Genomic DNA, 12,954 nt, shown 5'->3' on the forward strand with positions numbered 1-12,954 from the left:
GTATTAGACATGACCTTGTTGTATTAGACATGACCTAGTTTTACTACCCCGTCCAGCTCGACATGCCCTAGTTGTATTAGACATGACCTACTTTTGCTACCCAGTCCTACTAGACATGCCCTAGATGTAGACATGACCTAGTTTTACTACCCCATCCGCTGAACATGCCCTAGTTGTATTATCCATGACCTAGTTGTATTAGACATGACCTAGTTGTACTATTGTACAGGACCTAATTTTAACTGACCATAAGCTACTCCTACATGAAATGCCCTATTTTCAGCATTTGAGCCGGACCTGAGTCCCCTTTGTACCCCCCCCCTCCCTCCCCTATGTAGCTGGAGACACGTGACTGCACTTGCCTTGACCCACATTTTTATATTGTTTATTATCATTTGTAAGACCGATGTCTACATTTTGTTTATAATATAATGTACTCTTCTCTTGATTGCCTTTATACAATGATTCTTGGTAACTTAATAAACAATGTATACTTGTAGTTTCCAGTTTTGCTCCGTCTTATTTGAACTTTTCTATTATTTTTGTGTGTGTGATGCGATGTGTGTATGTGTGTGATGCGATGTATGTGTGTGTGTGTGTGTGATGCCATGTGTGTATATGTGTGATGCGATGTATGTGATGTGTCCTTGTGATACCAAAGGTCAGTGTACTTTAAGGCCAAGGTCACTGTACTTTCTGTACAAGTGGGTGAAAACTGACCGCAAGTGACCACCGTTTTCTATTATAACCAATATAATTAACAAAAAAAAAAAAATCAACATCACCCCCCTCCCCCCTGAAAGATCGTGAGATGATAGACCAACTCAAAGAGGAATAGAAAAACAAAATATCTCGCCTTGTATAGGAAGAGAGTCAACATTTTACACTTGTTAAGTTTCAAACCTGACGGTTCATACGGTAGATGAAGTAGAGTTTATTTGTTTCGCTAGTGTTAGTGTTAGGTTTCGAGTGAGTTATTATGACTACAAGGTTTTGTAAAGGGTAAGATTTTCATTATAATTTTTGTCAAAACCTTCGCGAAGCTAGCCAGAATGTCACGTAGAAAGGTATAGCAACAAGAGAACAATCAGCCCCATCAAATGCACACCGGCCATGTAAAGGGAATTCCCGTTGTCTAAAGCACCGAGGCGCTAAATGCACACACACCCAACTCACAAGAGCGCACCATTGTAGCGCTAACGCTGACTTTACGACTGTACAGCTCTAAGCTCCAGACGTTTCCATTGGAACTCGGTACAAGCCGGAGCTTAACAGCTCTCAGAGGTCAGTTAGCTTGTATAGCTGTCACACTGGTGATGGGGTTGGGTTTTGTAAGGTCAGTGATGGGGTTTGGGGTTTTGTTAGGTCAGTGATGGGGTTTCGTGAGGTTAATGCTAGGGTTTTGTTGTTAGATTACAGCAAGGGTTTTGTCTGGCGTGTTACAGGTACGGGGTTGACGGCCATTGCTAGATACACGTAGAGAGAGAGGTGACACACAGGAGTATAGAGGTGACACACAGGAGTATAGAGGTGACACACAGGAGTATAGAGGTGACACACACCACAGGACGGAATGACCAGCTTCAAGAGAATCTTAGCGGCAACAAAGCGGCAGGTCAACAGACTCGTCGAATTCTCAGGTAAAGATAGCCCCCCCCCACACTTGAGTTCTCGGGTAAAGCTAGCCCCCCCCCCCCCCACACTTGGGTTCTCGGGTAAAGCTAGCCCCCCCCCCCCCCCCACACTTGGGTTCTCGGTCGGGTAAAGCTAGCCCCCCCCCCCACACACACACTTGGGTTCTCGGGTAAAGCTAGCCCCCCCCCACTTGAGTTCACGGGTAAAGCTAGCCCCCCCCCCCTAGACTTCTCGGTAAAGCTAGCCCCCCCCCCCCCCACACACACTTGGGTTCTCGGGTAAAGCTAGCCCCACACCCCCTAGACTTCTCGGTAAAGCTAGCCCCCCCCCCCGCCACACACACTTGGGTTCTCGGGTAAAGCTAGCCCCCCCTAGACTTCTCGGTAAAGCTAGCCCCCCCCCCCCCACACACTTAAGTTCTCGGGTAAAGCTAGCCCCCCTCCCCCACACTTGAACTCTCGGGTATGCCCCCCCCCCCTAGGGTTGGAGGTGTAACCTCTAACGGAATAGTTGTCTTCTCTAGGGTTGGACGTGGGTCTGGTGGAGAACATCCTACAGTACGCCGTTTGGTACCCTCTAACGGAATAGTTGTTTTCTCTAGGGTTGGACGTGGTTCTGGTGGAGAACATCCTACAGTACGCCGTTTGGTACCCTCTAACGGAATAGTTGTCTTCTCTAGGGTTGGACGTGGGTCTGGTGGAGAACATCCTACAGTACGCCGTTTGGTACCCTCTAACGGAATAGTTGTCTTCTCTAGGGTTGGACGTGGGTCTGGTGGAGAACATCCTACAGTACGCCGTTTGGTACCCTCTAACGGAATAGTTGTCTTCTCTAGGGTTGGACGTGGTTCTGGTGGAGAACATCCTACAGTACGCCGTTTGGTACCCTCTAACGGAATAGTTGTCTTCCCTAGGGTTGGACGTGGGTCTGGTGGAGAACATCCTACAGTACGCCGTTTGGTACCCTCTAACGGAATAGTTGTCTTCCCTAGGGTTGGACGTGGGTCTGGTGGAGAACATCCTACAGTACGCCGTTTGGTACCTTCTAACGGAATAGTTGTCTTCCCTAGGGTTGGACGTGGGTCTGGTGGAGAACATACTACAGTACGCCGTTTGGTACCCTCTAACGGAATAGTTGTCTTCCCTAGGGTTGGACGTGGGTCTGGTGGAGAACATCCTACAGTACGCCGTTTGGTACCCTCTAACGGAATAGTTGTCTTCCCTAGGGTTGGACGTGGGTCTGGTGGAGAACATACTACAGTACGCCGTTTGGTACCCTCTAACGGAATAGTTGTCTTCCCTAGGGTTGGACGTGGGTCTGGTGGAGAACATCCTACAGTACGCCGTTTGGTACCCTCTAACGGAATAGTTGTCTTCCCTAGGGTTGGACGTTGGTCTGGTGGAGAACATACTACAGTACGCCGTTTGGTACCCTCTAACGGAATAGTTGTCTTCCCTAGGGTTGGACGTGGGTCTGGTGGAGAACATACTACAGTACGCCCAGCAGCTGCCCAAGCAAAAAGGTGGAGACATTGACCTGCTCGTCTTCATGGCGCAGATGTCCAAACAGTTTGAACTCAATTCAACATTTCTCATCCAGTCCATGTTTGAATGTAGGTTTTACATCTCATCCTGTCCATGTTTGAATGTAGGTTTTACATCTCATCCTGTCCATGTTTAAATGTAGGTTTTACATCTCATCCAGTCCATGTTTAAATGTAGGTTTTACATCTCATTTAGTCCATGTTTAAATGTAGGTTTTGATCTCATCCAGTCCATGTATGAATAGGTTTCCCTACTCATCCAATCTATGTTTGAATGTAGGTTTTACATCTCATCCAATCCATGTTTGAATGTAGGTTTTACACCTCATCCAGTCCATGTTTGAATGTAGGTTTTGATCTCATCCAGTCCATGTATGAATAGGTTTCCCTACTCATCCAATCCATGTTTGAATGTAGGTTTTACATCTCATCCAATCCATGTTTGAGTGTAGGTTTTAATCTCATCCAGTCCATGTTTGAATGTAGGTTTCCCATCTCACCCAGTCCATGTTTGAATGTAGGTTTCCCATCTCACCCAGTCCATGTTTGAAAGCAAGTTTGAATATGTCCTTTATCCTATGATTTCTGTGTGACATAAGTCCAAAGACCCATGTAACCCATGTCCCACGACCCGTTTAACCCATGAGTGTGACCCTTAGACCCACGAGCTTGACCCCCTCCCAAGTGACCCTCAGTTTCACGAGTGTGACCCTTAGTCCCAAGTGACCCTAAGCCCCACGTGACCCTAAGTCCCACGTGACCCTAAGTCCCACGTGACCCTAAGTCCCACGTGACCCTAAGTCCCACGTGACCCTAAGTCCCACGAGACCCTAAGTCCCACGTGACCCTAAGTCCCACGTGACCTTAAGTCCCACGTGACCCTAAGCCCCACGAGACCCTAAATCCCACGAGACCCTAAGTCCCACGTGACCCTAAGCCCCACGAGACCCTAAGTCCCACGTGACCCTAAGTCCCACGTGACCCTAAGCCCCACGAGACCCTAAGTCCCACGTGACCCTAAGCCCCACGAGACCCTAAATCCCACGAGACCCTAAGTCCCACGTGACCCTTATGTGTCCAGCACTGAAAAAGCCCAAGGCCAGTATGATGACGGTGGAGGAGTACTGCCGGTGTGTCTGCCTGTTCCTCAGTGACAACCTCGAGATCAAGATGGACTACGTCTTTAACGTGTACGACATCAACCGTGACGGCTCGCTCGAGTGGACGGAGCTCTACACGCTGCTCAGGGTAGGGAACTCTACACTCAGGGTGGGGAACTCTACACTCAGGGTAGGGAACTCTACACTCTACTCAGGGTGGGGAACTCTACACTCAGGGTGGGGAACTCTACACTCAGGGTAGGGAACTCTACACTTTTCTCAGGGTAGGGAACTCTACACTCTACTCAGGGTGGGGAGCTCTACACTCAGGGTAGGGAACTCTAAACTCTACTCAGGGTAGGGAGCTCTACACTCAGGGTAGGGAACTCTACACTCTACTCAGGGTGGGGAACCCTACACTCAGGGTAGGGACCTCTACACTCAGGGTAGGGAACTCTACACTCTACTCAGGGTGGGGAACTCTACACTCAGGGTAGGGAGCTCTACACTCAGGGTGGGGAACTCTACACTCAGGGTGGGGACCTCTACACTCAGGGTGGGGAACTCTACACTCAGGATGGGGACCTCTACACTCAGGATGGGGACCTCTACACTCAGGGTAGGGAACTCTACACTCAGGGTAGGGAACTCTACACTCAGGGTAGGGAACTCTACACTCAGGGTGGGGAACTCTACACTCTACTCAGGGTAGGGACTTCTACACTCAGGGTAGGGAACTCTACACTCAGGGTGGGGAACTCTACACTCAGGATAGGGAACTCTACACTCAGGGTAGGGAACTCAACACTAAGGGTAGGGACCTCTACACTCTACTCAGGGTAGGGAACTCTACACTCTACTCAGGGTAGGGAACTCTACACTCAGGGTGGGGAACTCTACACTCAGGGTAGGGACCTCTACACTCAGGGTGGGGAACTCTACACTCAGTGTAGGGTCCTCTACACTCAGGGTGGGGACCTTTACACTCTACTCAGGGTAGGGAACTCTACACTCAGGGTAGGGACCTCTACACTCTACCCAGGGTAGGGAACTCTACACTCAGGGTAGGGACCTCTACACTCAGGGTAGGGACTTCTACACTCTACTCAGGGTAGGAAACTCTACACTCTACTCAGGGTAGGGAACTCTACACTCAGTGTAGGGTCCTCTACACTCAGGGTGGGGAACTCTACACTCAGGGTGGGGAACTCTACACTCAGGGTAGGGACCTCTACACTCAGTGTAGGGACCTCTACACTCTACTCAGGGTAGGGAACTCTACACACAGGGTAGGGACCTCTACACTCTACTCAGGGTAGGGACCTCTACACTCTACTCAGGGTAGGGACCTCTACACTCTACTCAGGGTAGGGAACTCTACACGCTACTCAGGGAGGGGAACTCTACACGCTACTCAGGGAGGGGAACTCTACATTCAGGGTGGGGAACTCTACACTCTACTCAGGGTAGGGACTTCTACACTCAGGGTAGGGACCTCTACACTCAGGGTAGGGAACTCTACACTCTACTCAGGGTAGGGAACTCTACACTCTACTCAGGGTAGGGAACTACACTCAGGGTAGGGACCTCTACACTCTACTCAGGGTAGGGAACTACACTCAGGGTAGGGAACTCTACACTCTACTCAGGGTAGGGACCTCTTCACTCAGGGTAGGGAACTCTACACGCTGCTTAGGGTAGGGACCTCTACACTCAGGGTAGGGAACTCTACACTCTACTCAGGGTAGGGACCTGTACATTCTACTCAGGGTAGGGACCTCTACAGTCAGGGTAGGGACTTCTACACTCAGGGTAGGGACTTCTACACTCAGGGTAGGGACTTCTACACTCAGGGTAGGGACTTCTACACTCTACTCAGGGTAGGGACTTCTACACTCAGGGTAGGGACTTCTACACTCAGGGTAGGGACTTCTACACTCAGGGTAGGGACTTCTACACTCAGGGTAGGGACTTCTACACTCAGGGTAGGGACTTCTACACTCAGGGTAGGGACTTCTACACTCAGGGTAGGGACTTCTACACTCAGGGTAGGGACTTCTACACTCTACTCAGGGTAGGGACTTCTACACTCTACTCAGGGTGGGGAACTCTACACTCAGGGTAGGGACTTCTACACTCAGGGTAGGGACTTCTACACGCTACTCAGAGTAGGGACCTCTACACTCAGGGTAGGGACGTCTACACTCTACTCAGGGTAGGGACTTCTACACTCTACTCAGGGTAGGGACCTCTACACTCAGGGTAGGGAACTCTACACTCTACTCAGGGTAGGGACCTCTTCACTCAGGGTAGGGAACTCTACACGCTGCTTAGGGTAGGGACCTCTACACTCAGGGTAGGGAACTCTACACTCTACTCAGGGTAGGGAACTCTACACTCTACTCAGGGTAGGGACTTCTACAGTCAGGGTAGGGACTTCTACACTCAGGGTAGGGACTTCTACACTCTACTCAGGGTAGGGAACTCTACACTCAGGGTAGGGACCTCTACACTCAGGGTAGGGACTTCTACACTCTACTCAGGGTAGGGACCTCTACACTCAGGGTAGGGACCTCTACACTGTACTCAGGGTAGGGACCTCTACACTCCACTCAGGGTAGGGACCTCTACACTCTACTCAGGGTAGGGAACTCTACACTCTACTCAGGGTAGGGACCTCTACACTCAGGGTAGGGACCTCTACACTCTACTCAGGGTAGGGACTTCTACACTCAGGGTAGGGAACTCAACACTCAGGGTAGGGACTTCTACACTCAGGGTAGGGACTTCTACACTGTACTCAGGGTAGGAAACTTCTACACTCTACGCAGGGTAGGGACTTCTACACTCAGGGTAGGGAACTCTACACTCAGGGTAGGGACTTCTACACTCAGGGTAGGGACTTCTACACTCTACTCAGGGTAGGGACTTCTACACTCAGGGTAGGGAACTCTACACTCAGGGTAGGGACTTCTACACTCAGGGTAGGGACTTCTACACGCTACGCAGGGTAGGGACCTCTACACTCAGGGTAGGGACGTCTACACTCTACTCAGGGTAGGGACTTCTACACTCTACTCAGGGTAGGGACCTCTACTCTCTACGCAGGGTAGGGAACTCTACACTCTACTCAGGGTAGGGAACTACACTCTACTCAGGGTAGGGACTTCTACACTCAGGGTAGGGAACTCTACACTCAGGGTAGGGAACTCTACACTCAGGGTAGGGAACTCAACACTCTACTCAGGGTAGGGACCTCTTCACTCAGGGTAGGGAGCTCTACACTCAGGGTAGGGAACTCTACACTCTACTCAGGGTAGGGACCTGTACATTCTACTCAGGGTAGGGACCTCTACAGTCAGGGTAGGGACTTCTACACTCAGGGTAGGGACTTCTACACTCAGGGTAGGGACTTCTACACTCAGGGTAGGGACTTCTACACTCTACTCAGGGTAGGGACTTCTACACTCAGGGTAGGGACTTCTACACTCAGGGTAGGGACTTCTACACTCAGGGTAGGGACTTCTACACTCAGGGTAGGGACTTCTACACTCAGGGTAGGGACTTCTACACTCAGGGTAGGGACTTCTACACTCAGGGTAGGGACTTCTACACTCAGGGTAGGGACTTCTACACTCAGGGTAGGGACTTCTACACTCTACTCAGGGTAGGGACTTCTACACTCTACTCAGGGTGGGGAACCCTACACTCAGGGTAGGGACTTCTACACTCAGGGTAGGGACTTCTACACGCTACTCAGGGTAGGGACCTCTACACTCAGGGTAGGGACGTCTACACTCTACTCAGGGTAGGGACTTCTACACTCTACTCAGGGTAGGGACCTCTACACTCTACGCAGGGTAGGGAACTCTACACTCTACTCAGGGAACTCTACACTCAGGGTAGGGAACTCTACACTCTACTCAGGGTAGGGACCTCTTCACTCAGGGTAGGGAACTCTACACGCTGCTTAGGGTAGGGACCTCTACACTCAGGGTAGGGAACTCTACACTCTACTCAGGGTAGGGAACTCTACACTCTACTCAGGGTAGGGACTTCTACAGTCAGGGTAGGGACTTCTACACTCAGGGTAGGGACTTCTACACGCTACGCAGGGTAGGGACCTCTACACTCAGGGTAGGGACGTCTACACTCTACTCAGGGTAGGGACTTCTACACTCTACTCAGGGTAGGGACCTCTACACTCTACGCAGGGTAGGGAACTCTACACTCTACTCAGGGTAGGGAACTACACTCTACTCAGGGTAGGGACTTCTACAGTCAGGGTAGGGAACTCTACACTCAGGGTAGGGAACTCTACACTCTACTCAGGGTAGGGACCTCTACACTCAGGGTAGGGACCTCTACACTCTACTCAGGGTAGGGACATCTACACTCTACTCAGGGTAGGGAACTCTACACTCTACTCAGGGTAGGGAACTACACTCTACTCAGGGTAGGGACTTCTACACTCAGGGTAGGGACCTCTACACTCAGGGTAGGGACTTCTACACTCAGGGTAGGGAACTCTACACGCTGCTCAGGGTAGGGACCTCTACACTCTACTCAGGGTAGGGACCTCTACACTCTACTCAGGGTAGGGACCTCTACACTCTACTCAGTACTCAGGGTAGGGACCTCTACACTCTACTCAGGGTAGGGACATCTACACTCAACTCAGGGTAGGGAACTCAACACTCAACTCAGGGTAGGGAACTCAACACTCAACTCAGGGTAGGGACTTCTACACTCAGGGTAGGGAACTCAACACTCAACTCATGGTAGGGACCTCTACACTCTACTCAGGGTAGGGACCTCTACACTCTACTCAGGGTAGGGACCTCTACACTCTACTCAGGGTAGGGAACTCAACACTCAGGGTAGGGACGTCTACCCTCTACTCAGGGTAGGGACCTCTACACTCTACTCAGGGTAGGGACCTCTACACTCTACTCAGGGTAGGGACCTCTACACTCTACTCAGGGTAGGGAACTCAACACTCAACTCAGGGTAGGGACCTCTACACTCTACTCAGGGTAGGGACCTCTACACTCAGGGTAGGGAACTCTACACTCAGGGTAGGGACCTCTACACTCTATTCAGGGTAGGGACCTCTACACTCTACTCAGAGTAGGGAACTCTACATAAAGGTCAGGGAAAGTCTGCTTACATGTCAATTTGTGGGGTGCCCTCTAACGGAAATGAACTTTCCCCAGCCTTGCATTCTGTCAACGGAGTCTGAAGATTCGGAGACTGACGTGGAGGACTCGCTGCGTGATTTGATTGACATTGTCATTAAAATAACCGACCTGGACAACAACGGACAGATCGACTGCACGGAGTTCAAGTAGGTAGACATAGCTCATTGTGTGCCGGGTCAAAGTTCAAGTAAGTAGACCTAGCTCATTGTGTGCCGGGTCAAAGTTCAAGTAAGTAGACCTAGCTCATTGTGTGCCGTGTCAAAGTTCAAGTAAGTAGACCTAGCTCATTGTCGTGTCAAAGTTCAAGTAAGTAGACCTAGCTCATTGTGTGCCGTGTCAAAGTTCAAGTAAGTAGACCTAGCTCATTGTCGTGTCAAAGTTCAAGTAGGTAGACCTAGCTCATGGTGTGCCGTGTCAAAGTTCAAGTAAGTAGACCTAGCTCATTGTGTGCCGGGTCAAAGTTCAAGTAAATATATCATGCTTATTGTATGCGCAAGTCAAAGTTCATGTTCATAGCCAGGGATTCATGTTCATATTAAAAGAACCTTGCCTGATTCATGTTTAAACCTCACTCCCCAGGAATCTTGTCATACCCAACTAAAACTTGTCACATTCCTCCACAGGAAACTTGTCAAATCAAACATCCTTTACTTGCAGTTTTTAGGACCGTGTCTGCCCTTGGAACAAGTCGCTGACAAGTAAGTCTTAGTTGTTTAGTTGTTAGTTTAGTTATAAGTCTTAGTTGTTTAGTTGTTAGTTTAATTGTGAGTCTTAGTTGTTTAGTTGTTAGTTTAGTTGAAAGTCTTAGTTGTTTAGTTGTTAGTTTAGTTGTAAGTCTTAGTTGTTTAGTTGTTAGTTTAGTTGTAAGTCTTAGTTGTTTAGTTGTTAGTTTAGTTGTAAGTCTTAGTTGTTTAGTTGTTAGTTTAGTTGTAAGTCTTAGTGATTTTTTCTAGAAAATTCTGTAACAGCGTCACGTACTAGATCTTTGACCTATAAACGAATACAATCTCTATACGTTGGAAACTAGTGATTGTTGGACTGATTAAATGGTAGTGTTGGTATCATGCCTCTCATTTACATATTATTAGGTTCAAACTGTTGTAATAATTGCACTTGAAATGTGCGACAGTTGAGACACAATGTCTGAGAATGTGCGAGAGTTGAGACACAATGCCTAAGAATGTGCGACAGTTGAGACACAATGTCTGAGAATGTGCGACAGTTGACCCAAGACACAATGTCTGAGAATGTGCGACAGTTGAGACACAATGTCTGAGAATGTGCGAGAGTTGAGACACAATGTCTGAGAATGTGCGAGAGTTGAGACACAATGTCTGAGAATGTGCGAGAGTTGAGACACAATGTCTGAGAATGTGCGAGAGTTGAGACACAATGTCTGAGAATGTGCGAGAGTTGAGACACAATGTCTGAGAATGTGCGAGAGTTGAGACACAATGTCTGAGAATGTGCGAGAGTTGAGACACAATGTCTGAGAATGTGCGAGAGTTAAGACACAATGCCTAAGAATGTGCGACAGTTGAGACACAATGTCTGAGGATGTGCGACAGTTGAGACACAATGTCTGAGAATGTGCGACAGTTGACCCAAGACAAAATGTTGAGGATGTTTCCTCTTGTCCCTAGCTTTAAAGCCAAGATGATCGGGAAGACGCCATACCAGATCAAGCTGGAGTTCGCCGACGAACGGCACATCTCACTGTGCGAGATTAAAATCGCGCCAGAGGAAAGCCAGCAATTGTACCCCGTCCCCCTCGACCTGCCTTGACCTACATAAAACGTACCCCGTCCCCCTCGACCTGCCTTGACCTACATAAAACGTACCTCGTCCCCCTCGACCTGCCTTGACCTACATAAAACGTACCCCTTCCCCACTCGACCTGCCTTGACCTACATAAAAAGTAAGCCTTCCCCCGCGACCTGCCTTGACCTACATAAAACGTACCCCTTCCCCCGCGACCTGCCTTGACCTACATAAAAAGTAACCCTTCCCCCCTCGACCTGCCTTGACCTACATAAAACGTACCCCTTCCCCCCTCGACCTGCCTTGACCTACATAAAACGTACCCCTTCCCCCCTCGACCTACCTAAACTGTACCCCGCCCCCTCGACCTACCTTGAACTACAAAATCTGTACCCCGCCCCCTCGACCTACCTTGACATACAGCCACGTATTGACCTTCACCCTTATAAGGTCTTAGAGTTTTTATCATTTTACAAATAAAAGTGATGGTTTGATTTTATATTGGTGTGTCCTGATGATTTTATCTTTGGTCTGTGATGTTGGTGTGTCCTGATGATTTTATCTTTGGTCTGTGATGTTGGTGTGTCCTGATGATTTTATCTTTGGTATGTGATGTTGGTGTGTCCTGATGATTTTATATGGTCTGTGATGTTGTGTCCTGATGATTTTATCTTTGGTCTGTGATGTTGGTGTGTCCTGATGATTTTATCTTTGGTCTGTGATGTTGTGTCCTGATGATTTTATCTTTGGTCTGTGATGTTGGTGTGTCCTGATGATTTTATCTTTGGTCTGTGATGTTGGTGTGTCCTGATGATTTTATCTTTGGTCTGTGATGTTGGTGTGTCCTGATGATTTTATCTTTGGTCTGTGATGTTGGTGTGTCCTGATGATTTTATCTATGGTCTGTGATGTTGGTGTGTCCTGATGATTTTATCTTTGGTATGTGATGTTGATGTGTCCTGATGATTTTATCTTTGGTATGTGATGTTGGTGTGTCCTGATGATTTTATATTTGGTCTGTGATGTTGGTGTGTCCTGATGATTTTATCTATGGTCTGTGATGTTGATGTGTCCTGATGATTTTACCTTTGGTCTGTGATGTTAGTGTGTCCTGATGATTTTATCTATGGTCTGTGATGTTGATGTGTCCTGATGATTTTATCTTTGGTATGTGATGTTGGTGTGTCCTGATGATTTTATCTATGGTCTGTGATGTTGGTGTGTCCTGATGATTTTATCTTTGGTATGTGATGTTGATGTGTCCTGATGATTTTATCTTTGGTATGTGATGTTGGTGTGTCCTGATGATTTTATCTATGGTCTGTGATGTTGGTGTGTCCTGATGATTTTATCTTTGGTATGTGATGTTGTGTCCTGATGATTTTATCTTTGGTATGTGATGTTGGTGTGTCCTGATGATTTTATCTATGGTCTGTGATGTTGGTGTGTCCTGATGATTTTATCTTTGGTATGTGATGTTGATGTGTCCTGATGATTTTATCTTTGTTATGTGATGTTGGTGTGTCCTGATGATTTTATCTATGGTCTGTGATGTTGGTGTGTCCTGATGATTTTATCTTTGGTATGTGATGTTGGTGTGTCCTGATGATTTTATCTTTGGTATGTGATGTTGGTGTGTCCTGATGATTTTATCTATGGTCTGTGATGTTGGTGTGTCCTGATGATTTTATCTTTGGTATGTGATGTTGGTGTG

The 12,954-nt window shown here is 48.3% G+C and overlaps 2 protein-coding genes across 2 annotated transcripts in view; one reads left to right on the top strand and one right to left on the bottom strand.

Moving 5' to 3' along the window:
- Positions 1 to 12,954, bottom strand: part of LOC131946073 (exopolyphosphatase PRUNE1-like) — a 110,450-nt gene that overhangs the window by 16,597 nt on the left and 80,899 nt on the right. The window lies entirely within an intron of this gene.
- On the top strand, positions 1,155 to 11,722 carry LOC131946142 (calaxin-like). Its single transcript, XM_059306797.1, has 7 exons — positions 1,155 to 1,284; positions 1,446 to 1,640; positions 3,095 to 3,247; positions 4,260 to 4,426; positions 9,495 to 9,625; positions 10,103 to 10,177; positions 11,123 to 11,722. The coding sequence occupies exons 2-7, from the start codon at positions 1,574 to 1,576 to the stop codon at positions 11,262 to 11,264; spliced, it is 735 nt and encodes a 244-aa protein (XP_059162780.1). The 5' UTR covers positions 1,155 to 1,284; positions 1,446 to 1,573; the 3' UTR covers positions 11,265 to 11,722.

This window comes from Physella acuta, unplaced genomic scaffold (assembly GCF_028476545.2).
Source record: "Physella acuta isolate Inbredline_101_S28 unplaced genomic scaffold, ASM2847654v3 ptg000544l, whole genome shotgun sequence".
In the NCBI taxonomy this organism is placed as follows: Eukaryota; Metazoa; Mollusca; class Gastropoda; family Physidae; genus Physella; species Physella acuta.